This window comes from Anopheles merus, chromosome 3L, assembly GCF_017562075.2.
Source record: "Anopheles merus strain MAF chromosome 3L, AmerM5.1, whole genome shotgun sequence".
NCBI lineage: Eukaryota > Metazoa > Arthropoda > Insecta > Diptera > Culicidae > Anopheles > Anopheles merus.
In genome coordinates, this window is record NC_054085.1 from 18171193 (window position 1) to 18198385 (window position 27193).

Consider the following 27193-nt stretch of genomic DNA (forward strand, 5'->3'; position numbering starts at 1 on the left):
TCTACCACCAGCATGACAATAATCCTTCCACTAAATATCAACGTTGCACACGTTTGTTTTCCTTCTCTCCCCTTCGCTTTTATGTAGCAGCAAAATTCAATTGCCAGCAATCGAGCACCGTGGCTGTTCCGGGTCGGTTTAATTGAAACGAAGCATCCCGTCTGCGTTGGCGCTTTAATCCATCCGAGTTTAATATTAACAACTGCAGTGTGTGTTATAAAGTAAGTACCGGCTTACACATGGAAAACTAACCCTACTCTAAGGGAAATATGGTGGTGGTAGTTTGGAGTAGTTAGTACAGGTAAACGCTTCCTAGAAGTGGTTGCTTTGGAAGCATCGCCATGAGCCGTACCAGGGGCCGAGCTGTGAGCTCCTGAAAAGCGAATATCATCCGTTCGGGGTCTCGGGGTTATGAAGATTTTTACGTTCCGCACCGTTTGACGATGGCGTCCGGCGGCGTACTCGAAAGTCCGGCCAGGAGAATCTGGACAATTCTTCGCAAACAATGCAAAACGGTATGCGTTGTGTTGTGCAGCAAGCTCTAAGGGCCGTATGTACCCTGACTGTTGTTGGCTCTTAGGAATGCAAGGGAAATTAAAACGTTATTGCATGCGTTGTCGGACGATGTACGGTCTCGTTCTATTGTACGACTTAAGAGGTTACTGTGAGCTTTACGATGGGGAAAGAAAAATAAAAGGGTTTACAATATTTGTGCTCTTTCAACGGTACAGGTTTTGGCAATGTGCTAGGGCATGGGTTAAACGATGCATTGTTTTTACTGTTTTAATTATTCCATCCAAATAATGTTCAGTTATGCTGGATAAAAAAAAAACCCTACAGCACACTGTAGCTCTTCCTGTTCAGTAAAAGAAAACACCCTGTTTATCTGATCTCCCCAATGAAGCCGGCGAATATTGGATTTGAAGATGCATTTCCGCTGCCTAAATGTTTATTTGCTCGGGAGCGTATGGGCGCGACCATTGGAAAGCGGCCACTATCCTCTCAGGCGCAAAGCAATATGCAAACACGATGCGATTCGTGGTCCTCTGCTCGTGTACGTACGAATGTCCTGCCATGCCACGTACGTGTAGTGGGCCCAATATTGTTCTAGTCTGCCTAACCTCTGTTCCGTTGGTCCGCTGCTTACAAAGCACGGTTTCGAAAGTATTAATTTGAATTTTAAATAAATGACACTTGCGACACTGGTTGCACCGGCTCGACCAACGGAACCGTTGGGCTTTGCGTTCGCAAGCGTGCACCATGGCCGTCGTGGGGTCTGCACTCGATTGCACTCGAAAATATGTTCCACATTACGGCGAAAGGGCAGCAGCGGCAGAGGACAGGTAGATCCAGCCCAACCTGCGTTACAAATCGCTGGCGATCGCTGGTCCGTTTATCCTTTCGCTATCCTTTGCCGAAGCCTTTACCGTAAGGGGTAAGACACTGTGGTTTGGGCGAACGAGTTTAAAACCACATAATCGTACATAATGAAATGGACACTGGCCTCGTTCCGAGAGATGAGCCCTGGGTTATGAGCGACACGGGCCACACGGGCACAGAAAGAGCAACCGAGAGCGATCGAACCAGCATGCGACAATGGGAAAAAGGACAATTCAACGCGTACACAAACGGTCCGCCGTGCGCCTGCAAGGTAGGCAAAAGGTTAAACGGAGCGCACAATGCAATGCGTCCCGAAAAAGCACATGGACGATGACTCTTGAAATGATTACGTCTGTCCGGGATTTAGCTCCATTTTGTCTCTTGGAGGGGGAGGGACAGGTCTGCTGTTACTAGCTGTTGTCCGTTGTTGGTGTGTGGTGGTACCATTACGTGATTTGCTTGAACAAACCGTCCCGGCTTCGTGAAAGCTGCCAGTGGTGATATGGGTTTAACGTACACCTTTCCCTACACCGGTCGGGAGATATTGGAGATAATAAATTGAACGGGCAAACCGGGAGCCACTGTATGCAGCTGGGTGTTGAGTTTCGTTCAACAGTTCCGAGATTCATCACACACGCATCGACGGGGACGCTTTTATTGCCGGTGCTATGGGAATTAAAACAGTCAAATAGCGTATTGCTGCAACCCAAAGCGGTGGTAACAGTTGTTCTGCGAATTGTTGTACACAAATTTAATGGACGTCTAACATGATGGTACGAAAGCTTAGTTATCCGCTATTTTGTGCAGCTTTGAAATTAAAAGCGTAGCGAGCAATTTTCCTATTGCTTTCGCAAAATAAATCAATCACGGAACGTAAATGAATTGATGTGGAAACGGAATGTTTGCTGCACATGCAATTACAGCATACAGCTTGCAAGCAGTTGCCTTCGGGGCGTGTAACGCGCGCAACGTAACAATTCCAATTGGAGCTTCGCTCTCCTTGTTATTTTTTTGTTTTGCTCTTTCAAAGTGCATACTCAAAGTGGAGGTGAAATTTGTTTTCCGATTTTTTGTTTCCTGTTTGTGCGCACGTTTGCCAGGGAGTCAAGAAATCGGAGCGAGACTAAAAAACACAATCAGCGAGCGGCGAGTAAATGGGAACAAAAATAACCAACTTCCTGGATGCTTCCTGAGTGGGTTAAACTTTCGAACGGAGTGAGAGTGCGGATGCTGGGATGGGTGGGAGAGGGGCGAGTGTCGGAAACTTTTTTAATTACAGCATGTAATCGAGGAAGTTTTCGTCCGTTTGGCAGGAAGCACAATGGTTGGCACCTTACGGGTGGATTGAGATGATGTTTTCTTCGGTGCTCTTTTTTCTGCTTCTGTTGATCTTCTTATGCGTGAGTATGTCGTTAAAAGCACATGTTCTGACCTGCTGGTGGACAGGTTGGCAGACGCAGTTTGTGTAATAAGCGGTACGGAAGTAGCCCAGTGTACGAAACAGGTGCTTACAGTCAGTCGTGAGAAAGATGTAGAACCATAACAGGAAAATGTAATATACAGGTTGTTGGGGCTTTCAGCGGTGAAGTTGAAACCGTTTTTAATAAATCGCTTTCCAGAGTTTTCTTGTACTAACGAGATGTAGTAAAGATCTTGTTTGATACAAAATAACAATAAAACAGTTGTACTGTGATAGGTGAAGCTGAGTGATGATGAGGTGATACAGCCGCAGCTCAGTGATGCCTGTCTCGAGTTATCGTGTAGTAGTTCCTGGACATAGTGAACTTAAAGCATCAGAACGTATGAGAAAGGAAGTTGATTGGATAGCTAATAACTTCAGATAAGTAATATAATACACCCTGTAGTTAGTCTTATGCTGACTATCCTGCTATGGTAACAATAAGTCACTGAAAGCCAAGCTCACTTTCACTAGTGGGTACAGGCAGGCCTTGACCGACAGCGGTTGTTGTGCCAAAAAAGAAGAAGAAGTTATTCTTATGATTAGACGATTTGCAGGTTATAAGTATCGAAAAAACTATTCTTAGCTAATATACCAGAAGTCTTCCTAAAGATTTTACCGGATATTACCCTAATAGTACTGCCAAAGAAAAATCAGTTCACCTCAAAGAACTTGTCGCGACGGACGAAGCTGGGACTATATAGTACCTATATAGCTCCGGTACTCACATACGCCTCTGAGACATGGACACTGTCCAAATCTGACGAAACCCTCTTAGCCGCGTTCGAGAGGAAGATGCTCAGAAGGATACTTGGCCCCGTATGTGTGGAAGGACAATGGAGGAGCCGCTATAATGACGAGCTATACGAGATGTACGGCGACCTCACTGTCGTGCAGGGTGTATCAAGCTCGCCAGGCTCCGGTGGGCTGGCCATGTTGTACGCATGGAAACGGACGACCCAGCCCGTAAAGTCTTTTTGGGCCGTCCACAAGGACAAATGAGGCGTGATAGGCCCAAATTGAGCTGGCAAGATAGCGTGGAGGCTTCCGTCATTAAGGCCTGGATAATAGATTGGCAGACGAAGGCGCGATACCGTGAGTGGTTTCGGACACTCCTGAGGCAGACCAAGACCACAAAGCGGTTGTAGCGCCGGATAAGTAAGTAAGTAAGTCCTGCCAAAGATTTACAGTGAAGTCTCTTTAAAATCAGCCTTGAAGGAACCTACAGCTTAGTGTGACCTACATCTTCAGAAAATGTAATTTAACTTGTTTCAAAGGAGAATCTAATAAACTAGGATATTAAAACATTACTACTTTTAACTGATTATTTAAAATGATATTTAAGCTGTCTTTTGATGTTTCAGCTTAAGGAATCTTAAAGTCCATCAAACAACAAAATCCAACTGGATAAAAATCTACATACGCGGGTATTCAGCTAAAATTGTATATGAAATGAAGCTCCCGAGAAAATAAATCATATTGGAGGGCACATTAGGGAGATTTCACTATGTGTATTACCGTAAAAGATAGATACTATGGATTTGGACATTAACGTTGCACCTATGTATATGCTCAAAGCCTAACCGATCTTCAACATCCACCAATTACGTAAATACAGAATTTGTTATGTCTACGTCTACGTCTCAACTTGACGGTAAACAAAACATATACAGTCTTAGGTGATACAATTTATATCTATTACAATAAAACTTATAATATACAAAAGCTTAGACGGAAACCCGCTCACGTCTTTCTCTCGGCTCGGCTCGTTGGGGAGTGACCTCTTCGTGCTTACATCGTCCCTAGGTGACAGTCCCTGTCACCTGAGAGAAGGAGGCCCATGCAGCAAGCTGTAAGGCCGTCTACACGAGGGCACTCCCCAACAGAATTCTATAGGTAATCCTACAGGAATAGCTTTCTAGGTGGAAAATTTGTTAAGTGTCACATCCAAACAGGCACACTAAGATTGCTGGAAGTCTATAGAAGTTCTAGTGACTTGAAACTGTTTCCAAACCAAGCAACCAGTTCCAAGAGTTTCATTCGCCGCGTACAAAGAGCGCAAAACAACCCAAAAGTGATTTTAATCGCGCATACACTGCGAAGACAAATCACTTGCAGACGCTTACACAGTTAATCTATGTAGTTCTCGTCCACCCCTCCAAGTAATGATGCGAATAGATTGCAATTGTGCGGATCGTGAAGCGCAACATACAGAAGAGGGAGTACCACACGTACACAGCATCAAACACCACTTACGCGCATTAATTACATGAAGCGCACAAACGCCGCTGCTTCCCGGTCTGGTCGAGCTCTGGTAGCACTGGAAATGGATGTACCGTGTGACAGAATCGCATCAAACACTAAATCCATGATACAAACGAGGCCTGGCGGGTGCGGAGTGCCAGGGACTTGGTGAAGAAAAATGGAATCCTTTTTTCCCGTTGCCAGCTTTCATCCGTCTGAGGTCCGTTGTGCGGTGCGAATCTGTCAGCCGTCAGCCAAGTGTTTGTGAATGAATGGGAAGATACTGGGGGGGAAAAGGACATAAAAAGAAGAGGAAGAATAGACGTGATATAAAGGAAAACAAAATGACCACAAGCAACTCGGCGACCGTCGACCGTTTGTACTGTTTGTACAGTCACCTCGCCCCATGCTAAGCCGGTAGGACTCATTTCGCTTGGCGTAAAGGATATGCGTACTTCACTGGCGCTACCGGAGGCTGCGGCAAAAGAGGGGGCCTGGAAGCAGAATGTTTATTTTCATTTGTTTGGTTACAATGGTTTGCTGCCGCTAAAAGGAAAATTTATATCCATCATTTTTCTTCTCATTTCCGAAAATGGTGATGGCGGCCGGCAGCAACCCTCCTTCATGTGGTTGACTTTGTTGTTTGTTTGCTTTGCTTTGCGCCGTGTTTAACGCTTTTGTGGCTATGGCGAATGTTTGTGTGTGGGCTCACTGGCCACCCTAGCAGCGCACACGTGGTACTCGTCCGGAGGTAAGACTTGGTGGGCTGTCAGCCAACTGTCGGCATATAATAGGGGCAAACAGAGCACGCCCGAGCACGCCAACCGCCGAACCGAAGACAAATGAAAGCTGCTTTTACTAATGATTGATTAAAAGTAATATACTTGTTTCCCTCCCAAATCCTCGCCGTGTTGCTGCTGCCTGGGTTTTGAGGCATTGTGCGGCATTGTGCGGCGGTTGCTTTCGTCACTCGCACACACTGCCGGCAAAAGCGACCGACCGGTTCTTCCGATTGTGCCGCCCGGTGCTGAGTGAAGTTATCCGTGGCATCGGCTTAACGGTGGCTGTAGGATTCGTTTCCTTCATTTGTTCTGGCAAAACCGGAATGAAACCAAACGCTGGTTGTGTGTGTGTGAGTGTTGGAACCAGGTTTCGGTTCGCCTGTCAGGAAATGAGTTTTTCACCGAAACGACGACTACGGTACTGCGGTGCCAGTGCTATGGAAATCCTTTTTCTGATTAGACGCGCGTTTTGTGATGTTTTCCTTCCATTATCTCACTGCCGCTGCCGTGCTCGCTCTCTGTCCCTCGCCAAGCACTCGCTACTTACGATTTAGTAGTCTTTTGTCTTCATTTTGGTGGAGGGTCTCTCACTGGTACCACCACCACCACCGCAGTGATCCGGGATCAGCTTCTACGGACCGTCGTCGTTTCTTTCTGGTACTGTGGTGCGCGGCAAACCGACCTTGCGAGCTCGTTACTCATTAGTACTGCTCCCGGTTAGAGGATAGAGAGATGAATAATGATTGCGCTAAGTCCTTATCTCACATCGTTTCTGTTGTATATAGATATAGAATTTTTTTCTTCCCTTTTTCTCGCTCTCTCTCTCTCTCTCTCCCCAACAACAGCTCGTTGAGGTTTTGCGCTGAACGCCATCCGCTTGTGCTCCATTCGGTGGAATGATTTTTCGCACTGATGCGTTTCCATCCGTTTCCGGTCGCTTGCGTTTGCGCTGGCTGGTTTCCAGTCAGGGAGTGGAAGTGACGAGGGCAAGGTTTGTGTGATTTCGGGAATATTGCCGTTTCGAGAGCCGCTCGAGCGTTGGATTGATGGGTTTTTGCGGCGTGGAAGCGACAGCGAGTGCGTTCGTGGGAAACGAAAAATGAGTCGACGGGGTTGGTCGCGCTTCGTAATCAGTATCAGTGTGCCGACAATATTTCAACCGGCACTTTGCCGGGGCTTTGTCACGGGAAAATTGAAAGTAGCTAGATTAAAATCCACCAAGCAGGGTATAACCAAAGGGTAGTGTGAAAAAAAGGAAAAGGATTGTTAAGTCGTTTTAAGTTGATAACTGATCTTATTAAACATCTCGCGTACTTTTTTTTTTGCTCCCTTTGAGTACATAATGAAATGTTCTTTATTTAGTTTTCCACATCAAAATAAAGTACTTCGGACTGTAGGTAATTGATTTCAGATTTGTTTTCGCAGGAAAATGTTTCGTTTCGACCAGGTAGAAAACAGGACTACGATCAATCGCCGTATAATGGTGTGCAAACAAATGAAACCACACTCATTACTAGTTTTGCTATCCTTCCACCGCCCCGAAGGTATGCAATCTGAGAGCACATTAAAAGCATTCATTAGCAGCAGCTGCAGAGTGTTATGTGTTTAGCCTACCTTGCAGGCGCACGATTACCACAGCACACCAGGATCAAACGGTGCATAATCAAAGATCGGCATGATGATGTTTGAGCTTGGCTGCATGCTTTAGATACGAAGAGGAAATGAAAATTTTAATGAAATATGTTATTTACTGTCTAAATATGGTTTCTTTTGTTATTTGTAAAGTTGTTTGAATGTTCAATAATCAATCCAATCCAATCCATCCAACTGAAATGTAGTAACCTTTACCTCATATGTTTGATTTTTTTACATATCATTCCAACAAAGCATTTTCCAACTGCTTTCGTACGTTATCTCCAGATTTGGCCGATTAGAATGCATGTCAAAAGATCCTGTTGTTCGGCTAAACGTTTCGCATACAAAGAACATGACATAAGCTTGTAATTACATACTCCTCCTCCTCCTCCTCCTCTCGCTGCACTCATCCATTGGACAATAAATAATTTGTGTTTGAGTAGCATGGCATAGCAACCGTGGCCAATCCCAGTCACTCCTCCTCCCTTTGCTTAATCCGTAACACAGAACACATCTTTGCTTTGCTAACAATCGGGTGCAAGTACTGACGAGGCGATCCCTTGCATCCCAACAATCACGTATCCGGGCGTCCCTCTCTTTAGCCAATCAGATTTATTTTACATACTCTACATTTATTTACCATACGATACCCGTAGTGGATACATTCATGGAATTGTAATTAAATTTTCAGCAAGCAACCGGAAGAGCTGATCGTCTGGAGCGAGCGTGCACCGGAGCGGCCCGAGGAAAGGACGCGGTGGCCCGTGGGCAGGATACTGTTGCCGGAGAAATTTGCCACCACTTTCGAGCGGCTCGAGAACAATGTTGTAGGTAACAATGCGTACACAAAGTGCTACAGAATGGAATTGTAGTTGTCATCCGGGGTATGTCCTCCGACGTCCTCCGATGGGAAAAAGGACGTGCTGAACGTTGAATGATGAGCGCGTTGGAAAGCGGGCAGTGGTTGGAGCTTGCAAAAACCCCTCCTGCAACAGCCATATGTCTACCCCGTGTCGGCGAGCCCCAGTTGACAAATGATTGTTTCTTTTTGAACAGATCCTTACCCACCTCGGGTGCCACTTCCTTCTGTGGTGGCATGTGATGGCATCCTTTGATGTTTGCTGGGACTTGTGTGTGTGTGTGTCTGTGTTGCGTAGCATCCATCGCAGCACGATGCTGTTTTCCCTTTCAGCTTCGCTCTTTGGATCCCTCTGTTGACACGGCTTGTGACGGTTGACAGGTTTGGCTGAAGTGCAATCCTCGGGATCTTCTGTGTGTGGGATCAGAAATCTTTCACCGGTCCTGCTGGTGGGGTGTTTGTTGCAATTTTGTATGGGGACAAGAGTGCGCCACTTGTACCCGGTGAAACAAACTCATGCGTGCGTGCGTGATTGTGTCGTCTGTTCCGCCCCGACAGTGGTGGTCTTTAGCAGCTGCAGAATGTTTCGGTGTGATGACAAGTTGTTAACGGAAGTGCAATATCAATAAACACCCGGGACAGCAGCTTCGCATGGGGTGAATCGTTTGCGAAGGTTTGGGGTGGAGATGAAAGAACGCCTCCCCCTGGAGGCGCTTCCGCTCCGAGCAAGTAGCAGGATGGATCAGTGGAGGGGCACAAAAGCGTTCTTTCATTTCCGCTCCGGAAAGTGAAAGATGAAATTAATTGAAACGTACAGCCCGATTGCTGTACAGCAGCGCTACCATCTGGTTACGGATGCACACCGAGGCTGAGCTCAGTTCTGCTTCTGCTAATGAATATTGGATGCAGAATGCTGCTCCATCCCATTCTCAGGATGATCAGGATGCTGCACTAAAAACCTTTCACTCGATGAGCACACGTACACACGCACAAACACACACACACACCCACACAGCATACACTCTTATAGGCAGTTGGGATATTTACGATGAGAAAGAACACAAATTGTAGCCCCCTCCCGACTGCCAATGATACTACTGGTGGAATAAAAATAAATTATTAACCAATTGCAGGCTTTACTGTTGCTGCTCGAGCCACTGCCGAGCGCTCCGCCAACGGAAGCTCCCGTACCGATCGGTTCGACAGGTGGGCTGCGAGCGCGGCCAGTTAGCGTACGGAGCAGCGGCGGCGGCGGCGGCAGCAGCAGTGTTGGTGGTGGTGACGCACCACGACCAAATCTTGCCAGGACGCAACTTTTCCGAGCGCAGCGGAAACGGCCACCGGCGTCTATTTGCTTATCATCAATTATAGACCGTGCCGCCGCGCCGCCAGCCAGCTCCCGGAGCCCGTCGGAGTACGCCTGCTACACCGTGTCGCTGCGGAAGACGAACCTTCCAAGCACGTAAGTAATCGCACTAAAGGGCATTACGCGCAAAAGGGTCAGGGGAGGGCTGAGCTGAGCAGGAAAGTTTTCCCTTCGTTTTTGTTTCGTTTGTTTTTGCGGTTTTGAAAATTGGAACGTTGCGCTGGTGGGCTTTCGTTTGACTTTGCAATTAGAGCGCCGGAGGGGATGCTGTGGTGCTGTGGGGAGTAGGGAAACGGAACGTTCCGGGATTGTGTCTAACATTGGGCGAGGATTACGGTTTCGATTGAGGTTTGTTTAAGTTTCCTGCCGAAGAAGGAGGTTTTTTACTAGATTTACTTAAACTTCCTTTGTAAGAGATAACAAAAAGCTTCTCGTCTCAAGTCATGGCTTTCTTGAATACAAAGTGAATGTATAGATACTTGAATAGTAAAATGTATTCCAGGATTGTAGTAGAGATATCGAGGCAGGCACATGTAATCCTTTATTTCAGTAAAATTTAAAATTTGGTGATCGAAATCATAGTTTTTGTAATAATAATGACACACTAAACACTAAATGACAGCAATCTAGTGCCTTTCTAGCCTGCCATAAAAAATGCTTCCTCTTATAGCACACTTTTTATGGGAAAAAGTAGATTAATTAGTAAATCTAGTTATACAAAACATTACTTTTTGTTTTATTGAAATCTAATGAATTAAAGTTGTAGCGATTTTTAATGAGTAAAAAAGTGAAAATATCTGCATTTATCGTGTCTTAATCGTTCATCAGATTTATTTTACTCTAATTTTATGGTACATTGTAACGTAAACGATGATCATAATGAATCTTGCTCCTATCTAACAGTGTACATCTTAATCCATGCTCATTAGAGATGAGTTATTTGCACAAGCAATTTGAACCATTGCCCATCCATTGGTGGTTGAATTTAGCTTCTTATAAAACCACAACCAAAAAAAGCAGTGATCTACTGCAGCTTGTTTGGTGACAATTATTCTCTTGATTAAATAACTCTCTTCCGGTTTCATTATGAATTAACCTCCAGCGAACCAGCGCATCGCCCATCTTATCCTTTTGTCCTCGTAAAATGTAAACATTCACCATTCGGGAAGGCGGAAACCTCACCGTACGTAGCACTAATGAGAAACGCCGGCTACCGCCACCGGGCTTTTGGTCAACGCTGTTCTCCTCCCGGAGGGGTTGCCGTGGCTGCAGCTCGTGTTTGACTAAAATCTGAATTAAATAATTTCATCGAAAGAACGTCGTTTATTCAATTAGCACCGTCTATCTTTTCTCGGTTTTCTCACCATGGTTTCCCGGTGCATCACACAAACACACACACACACACATGGTCATACCGGACTGCCTGGGTCCGAACAATCCGTTCGGTGCATCGGTGTATCCAAATCTGCAGCACGGCACCGGCCACACAACCACCACCGGCAGCTGGCAGCACTGGCGCGGACGACTGGCTGGCCAACGATGGCACTAATTACGTTACGACAAATATTAGCATTTTTCCGGCCACCGAGTGCCGACCGGAGCATCGGGAGTATCTGCAGCACGATGGCAATCTGTGCGCCGGCTACGGTGCGGCCAAAAACCGTAGCATAGATGTGGTAAGTGTACTTGACCGAAACCCGAAACGGACCGGCAGCAATCGGAACACTGTTGCTTGGCGATGGCGTAGATTGCTTTCGCCCGGGCAGCCAACGGTGACGGGAACATTTGCGTAAAGGATTTTCCATGTTTCCGTGTTTTGGGGGGAGCTAGTTGGACGGTTTCGTTTCGAGGGCACTGTGTCGTTTAGCGGTTTGGTTCGCTCGCAAAGGAAAGAGTTGGACGATGCAGCTTTCGACATTTGCGGTTTTCTTGGCCGCTCACGAATGTGTGGTTTAGTGTACGCTCGCAACGAGGTCGTGCGACTGTGTGTGATGAACTGGTCAATTGTTAGTGACGATTGGTCAATTTGAAGCTCAGTGAAAGACAGTGCGAATCTATATGGAACATGTATTCTTGGCTTAGTAGTCGATAGAGGTTGTTTGGTTTTAAAGTGTTTAGAAACATTATTTTAACAAGTTTTTTTTTAAATTTGCATTCATAAGTTGAAAAGTAATCAAGAATAAATTAGTATGTTCTGTAACATCCGTTTTTGTTCGTTTATAAGAAAAGAGTAAACATTTCTTTAAGTACTTAGAGCCATTGCACACTACCGCCCTCTATTGCAAAACTCTGGCAGCTTGTTAACTCTAGGCGATTTTATAGTTGTAGTCTTGTGTTTTAGTCTAGTATGATTTAATTTCTCTAATAAGTGCAGTTTTACATTATGTTTGGAATGAGCGAAGAGATTAAAAAAAACGTTTTAAACTTCTATGAAATATTTTGTTTATGAAAGTCCAACTCTGAACGACACTTCACGATAAAATGTACTAATCTTTTCTGGCTTGGAATGATTTTTCTGGTCTTGGTTTCCAAATGCAAACTATTCTAACAATTTCCTACTTTCTACAGGACTACAGCGGCTCTCCCCTGATATGCGATCAGCTCCTGGAAGATGGCAAACTACGGCGCACCGTCCAGGGTCTGCTGACCTGGTCCACCGACATCAATCATGCGCCGCATCTGTTCACCAACCTTACCACCTACCGGCCATGGATTGATCGGGAAATTGAAAAGCTTGACGCAGAAACTCGCTCACAGCGGCCACCGAACACAGTGCCACGACCGATCACGCTACAAACAGTCCCAGTCTATCGGAACCCGAACGTTCTTTATGGATAAACTCCTTCCTCCCTTCCGTTCCCGCCATTCTGTTTAGTAGTGCCCGTTTAGTGATTAATTCCGGAAAGACATTTGCCCGCAGAGCACAGTCGCGCAATAAAATTGCACAAATTTGCGTGCAGAATGAAGAAGTAAGTGTTTGCAGGGAAGGGAGGCAGAAATTTGCTCGAAAGAAAGTACCTCAACAACAATGGAGCAGGGTTAAAAAATGTGGTAACATACATTTTTAACAGCACGAACAATGCATTTTCTAGCCTAGGCGTCTAGGCGGGGTGCGGGCCAACACAATGAGTTCCGGTGAGTATGGAAGGAGTACCGCTACCACCGATACTCCCTGTTCGCTGCTGATGATTAATTGGAGAAGTGTGTCGAAGCCTGAACTTCGGGGCCGTTCGCAGCCGTGGTACAAAATGGGAAAATTCCGACGGAATTGTGAGGCGAAGCATGTGCATGTGAGATATGTATTGATGGGTGGGCGCGCCCACACACACACCCACACACACGCTGATATTGGTAAAATTTCCTCGGAAACAATTTTCTGAGGACCTCACCCGTTGGTTCGTTGTGTGGAAACTTTCACTTTGTACGAGACGAGAGACGTGAAAAGCAAAAGCTTTATGTCGTGATTGAACGTGGCACATGGTAGAGGGTACAGTGTGGTACGTTAAGCTGGCATTGGCAGGATGTTTGTGATAATTGTATCCTTACCTGTGAAGCATGAACTTGATGCTCTCGGTGAGATTCGTTAGATGTTTGCATTTCACAAAATTAATATAAAATCAATATGACATTGTCACACTACCCGGCACGGGGTGACCGACTGTTGCACTCGTCACTGTACGCGCTGCTAAACGACAATGTCCCGAATGCCATTCAAACCCCCGTGGCAGAAAGGGAAATGGTTTTTGGTGGCACGGTTGTACGGAAATTGTTTCCCGAAAATACAATCACTTTACCGCAAGAAAGCACTTTGCAGCCCCTGCCACGTTGCACACAGCGAGCGAGAAAGGTGACGCAGCGTCACGATGCTGCACGGTACTACCACTGGCGGTACACATCGCTCCGGGCCATCTACATTATATCGAACCGGTAGCATTTTGCAGTGACGTAGCTGGTAGCTGCCATCGGTAGCCTGGATGGTAGCAAGGATATAGAAATTTGCATAATTTACTGTCTCCGCCGGTGAACATTATAATGAAAAGAGGGCAGAGTACAGGCGTCGTCACAGGGCACGGCTGATGGCGGCCTTGTCGATGGCGGGCGGCCGTTTTGCCGACAGCTACCGAACGCGGCGAAACCCTGCTCGCTCCGAAGCGGCGCTGATGTGTATGTATCTTTCGCATACGGGCCTCGGGGAGGAACTTTCGCACTGAGTGTGCGAACAATCACGTTAATTTATTGTCTTTATTGTTTTATAATTTTCCATTTTCGCCAGCGCACGCCAACGCAGGGGGGGCTTCCGCCGACACACGGAAATCGAGGCAAGCAAAAGCCAAAAGATTGCGGTTGAACGTAACCGCACCCGCGTTGGCAGTGGTTTTGTTGGATGCAAGAAAAAGAAAAGTGGCTGAGGCAGCTTCGTAGCCTCAAGTGTTCGAAAAATTTCCAAATTTGCTGATCAGAGGGCTGGAGGAATGTGATGGAATTTATGATGAAAGTTGCAAGCGTTCCGGCGCTCGAAAGCTGGAAGATGATAGGTAGATTTATTTCTATCGCCAGTAACTTTGAACCAACAAAAAATAGGAGCCGATCCCGAAAAGAAAGGCCTTCAAAAAGCTTGCGAAGTGCTTGGCGAACATTTTGTTTTGGTTGCTCAACAACGCCGGAATGTATGCAATGCACGCAGCGCTCGTCTTAACATGATGAGAAAGGGCTGTGTACTTTTATCGATTTGTTTTAACCACAGTTTTTGTAACGTTGTAAGATCTACGTAAAACTATCAACCCACTTTAATTACGACCCAATCTACCTCTGCGAAACAGACCCGAAGCATCAGTTGGGTTCAAGGGTGGTTTTCAACCGAAACTTCCTGCCGACAGCCATTTTAGCGTCCAATAATTCCCCATTTGCTCTTGCGGTCAATGTCGAAGGTCGGGTTACAATACCAAAACAAGACGAAAAAAAAAAGCTTCTCCCGGGCAAGGGTAGTGAGACCACCAGTGTTCACCAGCTCTTCGTTAAGCTTGTCAGTTAAATGCCGTAGTTTACCGGTGAGCAGTAAAAAACAATAAAAAAGCAGCATTCCTGTGCGACGTTGTCGTCGGTCCCTGGGAAGAAAATAAGAAAAACTAACCCAAAAGGGTTGTCCCTTTTCGGTAACCGTAGCAAATTAGAGAATTAGTAAGCGGTCAATCGGACATGGTTTGGGAGGTGGCCTTTTTGCTGAAGGTGGTCAACATCGCCAGGGAGAGACAGAGAAAGCTCCCAGAGAGGTTGACGCTGTCCAAAAGGAGCCTGGAGGAGGGTTAGAAAAACGGAACCACAACCATGTCACCAAGTGGAAAAGTCGGCTAGATAAGTTTTCTGTGGTTTTCGGTAATTTGCACACGGCAGCTGCTCGCAAACATGGGAACACATTTCGTGCTCACACACAATGCCGGGTCGGGGCTCGCTCAAGCCAGGTGTATCTGCCAGGCAGCTTACGGTGGCGATGTACCTGAGCTGGAAGTTTTCAATGATGCGGCCAACGGGGACGACAGGTGGACCACATTTTACAATTGTTTGGTCAAGGGGTGGGAAGTACTATGCCTATCGATTCGATAAGAAGTATCCTAATTGGAGCAGTGTGTTAAACCCGGTGTTTAAGAGAAGTGTGTTAGAGCCACAAAAGCTAGCTGAAATGGTTGACAACACTTTATTTCATTGGGATTTTTTTTGTTAAAGTATTTATTGATAGTCTCAAGCAAGTATGAAAAAAAAAATTGAGATACGTATCAGGAGAGTATTGTAGGGAACACATTATTAAAAACTAAAGAAAATAGTATAAAACGCCTAAAAGTATGGCTTGGATCTTCATAAAACGCCTGAAAGTATGCAATATAAAGTGCTTCATGTACATTTTTTAATTTTTTAACGGTAAAATCACCTTATTTAGATGTTTCACTATTTTTCCAGGATCAATTGCCACAAAAAATAATTCTTTTACCGTTTTATTTTGTCTGTCGATATAAATGCCTTCATAATATTACAAAATTCCACTACAATACAGATTCCAACATATACCCAATCGACGAGAATCTCCAAAGTAAACCCCACCCGTACCTGAGGAACGCAATATCCTAATTAGGGCTGCCCTGTGCTGTTCTTTCCCGTTCCTTTCTGCACGAGAAGTTTTCCCCACGATTACCTGCTAATACACCTGCCCAGCGAATGTTCTTGCGCTCGGCGGGGTGGCAAGCGAGGACTTGCCTTGTCGGAAGAAAAAGAAGCAAATAAAATAAATAAAAAGCAACACCACAACAATTGACTTGTGCCAGCCCAAAAGGTGAGCTGAGGTGGAGCGAAAAAGGCTAAACACACCAGCAGGCTGCAACCAAAAGGGATCCCTTTTCTTTCTTCCAAGCAGCGGCGGCAGCATGGCACGGCGCGGTGCTCACGACGGCAGATAATCGTGATAATCGGAGCTTAATTTAATTAACGCCTCAATGAAGAAACCACTAAACCTGTTAAAACTTTCTCCCTTATCATTCGCACCTTCGCGAAACGCAGCCTTGCCCTGCTTCTTGTGGGGGTGCAGGTGGTAGGTGCAGGGGTTTGCATTTCTTTATCATTGTTTCGCCTCAGCACCGCGCTCCGGTGCGGTGTTGTGTGGTGAAGATAGTGCGCGAGGTTCGTTGCAGGTGGTTTTGCTCTCGGATGCTCTGAGGGCAATCGCAAGCAACGTACTCACGTCTTCGCCTCCCCGCACTGTGAATTGACTGAACACCGAAGACACCGATCGAGACCAGCCTTTGTACACGCGAAGAGAAAAGCGGCTCAAACTCTGCGATGGTTTGAGGCGGAATGGTGGCTGAAGTTTATTGTACGCCAGACGTGGTTTTATTCGTGTGCCGGTCCTTCGCTTTCTTCATTGGCCTTCAAATCTTGGTTGCGTAAGCACGGGACGCTTTAAGCATAAATTTTTCCTTCCCCACTGTTGTGCCAATTCACCAGTCAGCGGCAGAAAACGGTTGTTGTGTACTTTGCGCTGAATGGCGCGTGGTGAGATTTTCACCATTCACCTTCAAAGTGCAGGCGGATTTTCTGGACATGCTGACGGGGAAAATGGAGTGTCAGAAAGCGCACCGCACGCACTGAATGGCGAGGAAAAAGGCTGCGGCGGCTAGCTGCTTCCTGTTTCGAACTGTACACGCACCGGCCAAGAATGGAAGAATGGAAAAAACTCTTTCGTTGCGCTTCCGCTAGTCAATTACCGCTGAAGCAATTGCTGAGAACAGTGAGGGTAGACACGGAGCAATAAGGAGAAGAAAAAAAAAATGCAAAACATAAAGAGTCAAACGTGAACAGCACATATAATTTAATTACAACTTTGATGAAGTGGTGGTATAATTATTTATGAAGTTAATTAGAATTTTAATTAACAAATTTGCATAGATATTGTGCGGGCGACTACTCTGGGCTACGCAGATACGAGAGATTCGTTGACTCGCCTTTGTTTCTGGGACAGAGAAGTTTTCTCCTTCCGATTTTTCCTCCCGGTTGTGGCTGGTATGACAGTTTAGGAAAAGGTGCTGTACGGAACTGATTGAGCATCCTTACAGTTGGAGACTGTAGGAAAATAATTCTTCCTGTCGATAAGCCTTGCTTGCTGAGATACAGATTGGTATCTTAAAAATCATAAACTTTATTACCTTGTGAAGCGTTTTTGAGGCGCTTTAAAAGGCGTTTTTTGCAAGTAAAATATTTTACAATTCTATGTGCAAGAAAAGTTTAATAAAAAAAAATACACAAAAAACTACAAAGGGAACCGCACAGACACAGACACACATGCCAGTGGAACTGAGACTAAAAGAAAATAAAATGACGCAAACGCAGGAAACAAAACCGAACATATTGCATGGCGGGGTACAAAGCGGCACTGTGCGCGTCCCGGCTGTACAAACAAAATTAAAACTTTGACTTTGAAATTCCGCCCGTACTGCCGGATTGTCGATTGTTTCTGGCGCGGCGGTTTACGAAACTACGCAAAACAACTACGCCAAACGGGAAAAACCGCCCCAGGAAAGGAAATACGGCGAGTTTTCGGCGAGCGTTGCCTTTGGTGGTGCATATGGTGCAGAGAGCGTTTGCTTCTGCTACTGGCATACGCTGGATCGTTTCGTTCGCTTTGTTAAATTAAGCAGGAACGTGTCGGAAGAAAAAGTTCCATTCCGGGGCTGCAGTTTGTCGCTGGTGTAACGAGTTCGACGTATTTTGGGGGCGGGATCCCTTTTTTTTTTTGGGCGATTGAAATAACTTATAGTTGATAGAGAACATGTAACAGGATTGTCAGAGTAAAATGGTATACGAGTGGTACATTAAAATAAGATTATTTTAGATTTGTGACATCGTGAAGGTACCGCCGGGAAATGGCCATAATTGATCGGTACGTTTTCTCGCATCCTTTTACCAAATCCAATTTCAAATGCTATCCGAAAAAGCTACGGAATCCACTGCACATTTGACTACCTCGATTGGTGCATTGGAAGGGCGCTTGACAGTCCGATGATCATTACTGCACCACTTTTAGGACATAACTTTGCGATGGGGAATGGAACACTGGAGAAGTACACAATTTGGACGCGCATCACACGGGATGCACTTTGGATTTTTTTTGGAGGGTTAGTGCCCCCCCCCCCCAAAGATGTTCCCCAACGATATGCTGCTGACAGTACGGGAACTGCAATGGCGAATTGCATTTACTGCGTCTGGATGGTCGCCAAATGTGGCGCCAGGCGGGATGCTCAATTTAGGAACGCAACGCTGTGCTAACATTTCGCTAGCTGTTGGTTATACAATTTTAATCATCAACACAGAAATAGGTTTTGCTAAACATAAAATACGCATTAGTGATGACGTATGATAAGAAAAAAATTGCAATATAAAAATTTGCTATATATGCAACAGAGGACGTTCCATAAAGCTTTTTGCTTGCTCTGGTGCTGTTTAAAAGAATCAAACTTTAACTTTTCCCCCCGTTCCCCGGCTGGTGACTGGTTCGTTTCATAAATTTATCCAACATGAACTATGACGTCCAGCGCATGGGATGGTGTCGGGAAAGAATGCCCGAGTCCCGATTCCAAGCCACTGCTGCAACGCGTCTGGCAGCATCATGGTCCGCCAGCGTTTCCATCCCTTGATGCTTTCTACGGGAGTGTGTGTGTGCTGTGCAGCTATTTCGTAGCTTTTACTGCTCCACAGCTTTATGTGCGATATATTTTCTTTTCCCCTTTTCCCGCTCTCTTTCTCTCCCTGTTTCTGTCTGTGCCAAGGCATCGCATTTCCTAGGGCAGCGTCATTTTTTGGCATCATAAAAATGGTTCCCGTGTGTGTTCTTACTTACCCGTGTGGATTGGAATCGGTCCACTGCTGCAATTTTTTTTCCCTGCTCTCTGTTCTGTTCTGGAGCGGTTCGCGGCAGTATCCTTTGTGTATGGTGTGACCATTAGGAAGAAACATTTGCACTTCCGCAGGCTAGTTGGAAGCCGTTGCGAGATTATTTGTTTACTGGTGCAGCTTCTCCGCTCTGGCGTGCCCATGCTTCCCGTGCCTTCCCGAGGAAAGAGTGAGGGTTCTTATTTTTAATGTTAGTAGACTCTTTGTTCGGTTGCTGTTTTTGTACTTTTATTTTCTTCTCTTCTGGGTGTGCTTTGTACGAGATGCAAGTTAAATGTCTATTTGTTTGGGTAAAGCTATCATCATGATCATGACGCAATTGCTACGGCAGCTGTTGAGATAGCATTGCATGTGAGATGTATAAATGGGTAGAACATACTTGGAACATTCTCCCGTTTAAGGTCATTGGGTCGATGGTTGTGTTAGTTGCAGAAGTGTTATGGAAAAAATGATTAATTTTCTTAAATTTTGTAGGTATATATGATTTGCGCCTAAAGGTATGCAATGAAATGTGGTGAGATAAATCAATTCGATTCCAATTCGAATTTACAATGTTTTATTCGCTGCAAGAAATAAAGTATTGACATTAGAATTTAAACGAATTTAATACCAACGTACATTCTTGCATCTTGTACGAATTTGGCCTGAATTTGTAGTAAACACCATTAACCACATTTATCCTTAGGGGACACAAGCACGCTGTTAGCACCGAAAGCGATAATTGATCTTTTGAGAGCAAAATCAAACAAAAACTTACAAACTATTTGTCTGCTGGTTCGAGTGAAACAAAGGGATGATGAATCTGCGGTTAAGACGGGGTAAAATTAGGTAGCTTTGGCTGAAAAGCAGAAGATACATTCATCTTCTGAACCGAATTAGAGCCTGCTGATCCTGGCTTGTGGGCTGGTGTGCGCAATCCTTGAAGTTAGTAGAGTGTTGTGGTATTAGTTCGAAAGCAGCCGTTGCGGTTGTAATTGATGTGGTTGAAAGGTATCCACAAGAGCGTGTGTGGTATTTTCGATTGGTATATCCGAAATCGTGATTTACGATGAATTGAATAGCAATATATTGAAATTTTGCTTGTGTCACAAATCTTGCCCATCATACGTATGCATACGGTTTATCAAATCATCAATCATCATCCCCTACCGCGTAGAAGCGTTCAGTTCAATCTCGGCTGAATTCGTTTTGAAAAGTGGTGAATTTATTCCATCCCCCACACCGCTCGGTGAAACTGAACCAAAATGCGCCTGAAAGTATGCAATGCGTAGATAGCACAAAGAAAGACATCCTTTCCCGCCAGCTCTGCTGCTAGAGCTATTGTAGAATGTGGCAAAAAGAAGCAAAGCGAACGATGGCTTCTCTCGATACACGTGCCTCTACGTTCGTGCAGCTAAATATACGCTCCCACATAACCACAATTCAAACATTCGGTCACGAAATGCCAATAGAAGCATCCGGCCCCTTGCTGGATCGCACACCGGAGTGTAGCAAAAACCCCACTGCGGCTGCAGGTTCTTATGATAGTGAACCACCGGCGATACTTTCGCGAGTGGACGCGTGGTTGGGACGAGGCTGAACTTTTACCGAGCGAACGAAAGAAAGTTTTACCGGCGAGTCAATAGCACGACCAGCGACCATCACCGATCATGCACTCTATGGGGAAGGGAGGGAAAGGAAACAACCCCCCCCCCCCACACGTCCTTGCCCAGAGGCTGGATGTGAAAACGAGCAAAAGCGACGACGTGATGGCAGATGATGTGTTGTTGTTGTTGTTGTTGTGCTGCTTCTGCTCCTTTTTTCCTGGTGCAACTGTTTAGCAGAAGCTCCAAGGGTGACCATCGCCTCCAGTTTTTCGGATCGTTCCAGCCCGGCGATCGGTTTGCGATAACTTGGCCGATACTTTTCGCTCGCCCCCAAGCGAACGAAAGGTGCTTGGCGCAGATTGAATTATTTTACACACGTTTACACTTTGATTGAGTTTTATTGACTTCTAACGCTTTTCCCGGGTTTGCAAGCGGTCACAGTGCACACCGTCGATGATGTGTGCTTTCACGGTTCGCCGGCAAACTTTCGGGGCGCTGGGTTTTAGTATTTTGTTTTTACCTGCACGGCGAAATTGGTTCTGTAGTGTATAATTAAATGCAATCATGCCGGGCGGGTTGGGTGTCGCGTGATTTACGATCGAGGAGGCCTGGGATGGGAAAAGTTTGCGTTTTGTCGTATGATTTAAAATAGTTAAGACTTTCCTCAGTTCGAACAACAGTTGCAAGAATCTAACATCAACATCGTATTGTAAATTTATGGTTAGAATTATTAAAAGATACCATGTTCTGAAGGTTCACGAACGCTTTTCCACTATATAAATAGTCTGCGAAGTGAATTGCACCGTCGTTGTTTGTTGTTCATATGTTTACAGGAGTTGCAGCCCCGTCTCGTAGCTTGCTCCGTTAGTCATGTTACGCTTGTCTGGCTATTTTGAGAAAGAATAGCAAGCCAGACAGTCTGATTTTTGTTTCTGCAAGAAAAAGGTCCTGCAATGGATGTCTTGAGAACCATTGTTGCTTACAAACAAGTCCCTTTCGGTTCTTCGTGTTCACCCGTGGAAAAGGCACACCGAAAACCATAAATGATACATTGTGGGACATGTTGGAAATCAAATTTAGCTAAAAGTTGCTCTATCGGCAGCGCTCAAACCCCTGGCTCTGTCATTGCGCTTAAAGAATAAGAAAGCCCCGAACCCGAATGGATCCATCGATCGGTAATGGTTTTTGCGGAGGGGGAGAAAAAGTTTCCGCGGATTGGGAAACCGTCCATCCGAAGGGGCTTCTGACACATCGTCGCTTCTGAGGTATGGCTTGAACGAATCTTTTCCTTGAAGAGCAAGACCCAGCAAGGCCCGGTCTGTGCCGGACAATAGCCGGCTAAATGAGCGATGGGCAAAAGTTTAGAGTATTGGCAATTTTACGCTTCGTCGGGTGAAAGTTGACGATTTATGGGGCAATTTTGAGGCAGAAGCGGGGGTTGCAAAAGGCCTGAACCAGGATGAACCACAATCACAATGGACGTTCTTTCGATTTGTGAAATGATTCGTAGTAAAAGATATGATTGTTGTTGATGGTTTGGATGAGTTGGTGACTGTTGATGGTCAGGATTGCTGTTTTCATGTTTTTCGGTTGAGTTTAAATTAGCTCCGATTAGCGGGGTATTGAGCGTTTGTATTGCTTTGTTCGGACAAGATTTAATAGCGTTTGTGCAGTTTTTGTGAAGTCGATTATATCGTAGATGATGTCCATCAGTGCAAAACCATTTTGTAGTTTATATTTCAATCGCGTTTCACGTTGGAATTGAAAAACTAATAAGACCTTTGTATAATAATTTAGCGTCGTTGAGTGACATTTTCTTCTCCTGGTAAGCTATTTTCATTCTAAACCTGAAGCAGCATATTTCATGAAGGGTTTCTATGAAATGGGTTACCGTAGTCTCTGGCTGCAGAAGGATGGATAATTATGTTTTAATAATGGATTGAGAAAGACATAAAAAACTAATGTGCCATTCCCAAAATCCTTCTTCTGTCATTCTTGGCGCGTTTCTGCACATTTCAATTACCCTATTGCACGAAGCAAACTCAGAAAAGAGCGGTTTTTTTATCCGCAAATTTTACTGCATTTAAGTTTCTTTCCAGCCGTTTTTTTTCATTATTCGGGAAAATTGATGATTTTTTTCTTATTATCAATCATCGGACTTATTTGATGGATTGATGGACCGGTAGCAACGAGGATGCATAATGGCATTTTTAGAAAATTGCCCCAACCAAACCCCACCGCAGCAGCAGTTCCGATTGTTTGGCAAAGCTTCTCGCCATCGAAATGGAAGTCATTATCGCCGGCAGAGGAATGAAAAAGGACTTCCGAAATGGAGAGAAAAAAAGGAAAATAACAAAAAAAACCGTGGAATAAAACTTCATCCTAATATCCCAGTCCGCTTCGAATTCACAAAGGATGACCTTAATTTTTATGCAAATTCACGATCGCTTTTCCACAGTGCGTTTGTGTGAGTGAGTGATGTGACGATTGAAAATTAATTTATGAGCGCGGGAAGGTTTGGCTGGCTAAAGAACGGACCGATCAGCTCATCATTCATTTTTTGCAGCTCCACACGCATTCCGCTGGCCCGCTTTGCGCCCATTGCTTCCCATTCCTATCATTTGCTTTTTTACCGTTTTTACCAACTTTTTTCACCGCCCTGTCCTCGGGATGGATAGCTTTTTATCCATCAATTGTGTCCGCTTGATGGAGCAGGGAAATTTATTGCCCAAATTTCCGGACCTTTCGGAACGGGCAGGGAGGAACAGATTTTGTCTTGAGCGGTCTTACTGCGGTTGGGCTTTTGCTGCTTCTGATTTTTCTGCCCGTCTGCTGGAAATTGATATGGAAATGGGAAGAAAATTGGGCTAAATCGGTTTGCGGTGTTTGAGCCCATATCCGACTGGCAAATTTTTTCACCATCAATCGCGGTTTCGGAAGGGAGTGTTGAGTAATGAGAAGTGAAAAAAACTTCATCTCAAGATAAAGGCAAGGACAAGACCTGTTTTTTTTCTTCTTTTTATTGGTGTTTTTAGGCACTTAAGTATGGTCTTAAAGCGATTAATTATTTTTGAATTTCCAAAAAAAGTTCTTCTTCTTTGGCTCAACAACCGATGCCGGTCAAGGCCTGCCAACACACTTGTGGGGTTGGCTTTCAGTGACTTATTGATTTCCCCCCATAGCAGGATAGTCAGTCCTACGTATGGCGGCACGGTCTATTTGGGGCTTGAACCCATGACGGGCATGTTGTTAAGTCGTACGAGTTGACGACTGTACCATTAGACCGGCCCAAAGGCCCAAAAAAAGTTACATTCTACATTTATAACCTTTGCTTACCTAGAAATAACTAGTCTAGCCCTACTGTGGGCACACAAAACATCTTTCAGTTAAAAATAAAACCACCTTGCACCGTGTACCCAACCAAGCAAGTTAATATTGCTGTGCCAGATAATTGTTTGATTGTTATCCAAAAGCAGCTGTTCGTGCAACACCGCAATGGATGGTTGGTTGGCACGTGAAGAAACGGTTACCAGTCGGCACCGTTTAGCCATGGGTCGGCGCTAAATCGCACGACTGGCACAGCGGGGTAAAGATTCACGCTACATAAAAACAACAAAATTTCGCTTGTTGCGTTCCGCTTGTACGGTGGAATGTCGTTCGTAAATTTGAAGCAATTTGCCATTTGCCTAGCATGCCGGTGCCGAAGGGTTTTGTGTGCGAGTAAGCCTTGTATTTGTTCTCCGTAACCTGTACCGATGGTGGAGGTTTGGATTGCTTTGCTGATTAATTGCAACGAAAGCGATTCGTTCGTCCAATATCGGTCAGTGAGCAAAGGGCAAAAGTCTAGCACAGGCACGTTGGAGATGATTGGGAAGAGCTGTATCCGGGACGAATAAATTTAGTGCGGGGTTGAAAAACGCAGCCCTGGCATGCTACGGTGAAGGGAAAATGGGGTTCTTCAGGGCCATTGATTTGTTGGGGACGCATGTACAAAGTTGCAAATTAGAACGGTTATTGATTTTTTGTTGGAGAGAAAAATTAAGTAATAAATTCACCGTTTTGTCAGAAAGTGTGTCGCGTAGTTAGGAGTAAGATCAGGCAGGACCATTTTGGAGAACTTCACACATCCAGTGAGACGGGGTCAACGGATTGTCCAGTTACAACTTAAAATAATAGGAAGAAAGAAGGATGATCATAATAGTTGTGAGTAGGACATTTGTAGGACATTCTGAGAGCTTTCAGACATAAGGAAATGTCGAGATTTATCACAGTTTCTTTTTTGCCGTCTAAGTCTAATTAGACTAGAGATGTTGAAACATTGAAACAGAGCACGAACACTGAAATTATAGACATAAGTACGATTGATGCTCAGAATATTGGAATAGGAATAAAACAAAACCCTAAAAACTCCACGTTTTTGTTTAACATTGTGATTCTTGAAGTTGTTCGCTTTTCTTATCTTATTTTGAGTTCATTTACTGCTCCTAGATGCTCAAGAGTAGTGATGTGCAAAAGTTGGCAAAAATCCGGAGTCGACTTCGATCCGACTCCAATAAATTTGGAATCGACTCCGGAAGGTAGGTCCGCGCTGCCATATCCGAAGTCGTTCGGAATCGTCTGAAAAGGTCCGGAGTCGTCCGGAGTTGCCTGAAGTCATCCAGAATCGGCTGCAGACGGAGTCATCCGGAGTCATCTGGAGTCGGCCGAGGTCGGCTTGTATAGGAAGTGCACGGGCAAAGGGAAAGACAAAAAAAAAACGCAACGAAAGGAAATGTCTGATCACAAGCACATTAAACCACACTGCTCCTGTTGACTCCGACCAACTCCGATTCCAAACGACTCCGGACGACTCCGACGATTCCGAAGGACTCCGAACGACTGCGGACGACTCCGGGCGACTCCAGACGACTTCGGATGACTCCGACTCCGGATGACTTTGAACGACTCTGAACGACTCTGAACGACTCCAAACTACTCATGACGACTCTGGACGACTCCGGACGACTCCGACTCCGGATGACTTCGAACGACTCTGGACGACTCCGGACGACTCCGAATGACTCCAGATGACTCCGAATGACTCCAAACGACTTCAGACGACTCAGGACGACTCCGTACGACTCTGGACGACTCCGACTCCGAACGACTTTGAACGACTTCAGACGACTCAGGACGACTCTGGACGACTCTGGACAACTCCGACTCCAAACGACCCCGGGCGACTCCAGACGACTCCGGACGACTCCGGACGATCCCGGACAACTCCGACTCCGGACGACTCCGGACGACTCCGAACGACTCCGGATGACTCCAACTCCAGGCGGATCTAGTGGTTCCATTTTGCTGGAGTCCGAATCGGACTAACAATAGTCGGACTCGGATCGGAGTCGTGGGTGCGCTCCATACAGCACATCACTACTAAAGAGTGCATCAGGGAACATCCTTGAACAGATACTACCCTTCCAAAAAAGCACGATAGCAAAGAATTTCCCTGTACGGTATCAAACAGTACTGTAATGAAATTGAATTAATTCTAGCAAATTTCCTACAACCTATCTCACTACACTGCCGCTCTCTGTATCGTTTAACACCAGACGAATCCATCCTAACAGACAGTACGGCTACTCCACGCACATGAAACGATCCAGCATGGAAACGATCCGTCTGCCAGCATCACTCACTCATCACGGGCAGTGGTGCGGGCCGGGCAATTTTTCTTTATTCGAGCACCGAGGAGTGTAGTTGGATAAATTATTCCGTTAATTTATGTCCTGTTTTGTTCTCGGTTAACGGTACCTACTTTCGGTAGCCTACGTACTCTAGGGGGCCTGCTGCCTCGGATGCTTAGTCGGAACGCTTGCAAGTGCGTGCCAGCTTGGCCTCCTTACCAACGGAAGAGTGACCGTTTGCTACCGTACTGGCAGCAGTATCCTGCGCTCGTAAACCGGAAATAGCTATAGCAAATTAAATTTATTGACTCCAATAAAGATAGACTCGAACCAGCATCGGCCCTGGACCGGGTACAGCATCAGCTCAACGGAGCGAGAGTAAAAGTTAATCATGATTCTGCAGTAGCCTTACTGGGGGGGGATGAAATCGAAATGGGTGGGTGAACACATTTGGCGCCAGTTACTGAGCGCCGAACCGTTTAATGTTCTCGTTTACCGGCTTAGGAGGAGAGAGAGGCAGAGAAAGAGATACTGAAACAGAGTGACCGGTAGACACTTTCCCATAAATGGCAAAACGCAAGTAACGCTAGGGAACAGCGTAAGATCCCCAAAATCGAGTGCGGCATTCGGTGGAATCATTTGGGGAAGTAAAAGGGCGACTGGTCACAAGTTGTCGAAATTCTTGATTGGTCATCGCGTTGCTTATTGGTGCGATGCATTTATTTCTGATCTTGGTTTTGGGTGCGATTGGTGATTTTTCCCCAACAGCATTTTGTGTGCT

The 27193-nt window shown here is 45.5% G+C and overlaps 1 protein-coding gene across 9 annotated transcripts in view; it reads left to right on the forward strand.

Annotated features, from left to right (window-relative positions):
• LOC121599678 overlaps positions 1-12687 on the forward strand; it is a 38905-nt gene extending 26218 nt beyond the window's left edge. For 8 of the 9 annotated variants that reach the window (XM_041927686.1, XM_041927687.1, XM_041927690.1 and 5 more), the window contains exons 5-9: positions 88-221; positions 8192-8327; positions 9493-9821; positions 11197-11401; positions 12294-12687. In XM_041927686.1, the coding sequence (XP_041783620.1) occupies positions 88-221; positions 8192-8327; positions 9493-9821; positions 11197-11401; positions 12294-12563 (1074 nt within the window). In that variant the 3' untranslated portion in view covers positions 12564-12687. The remainder of the gene's footprint in view (positions 1-87; positions 222-8191; positions 8328-9492; positions 9822-11196; positions 11402-12293) is intronic. The other variant, XM_041927691.1, reaches the window with a different exon arrangement.
• The last annotated feature ends 14506 nt before the right edge of the window (positions 12688-27193 follow it).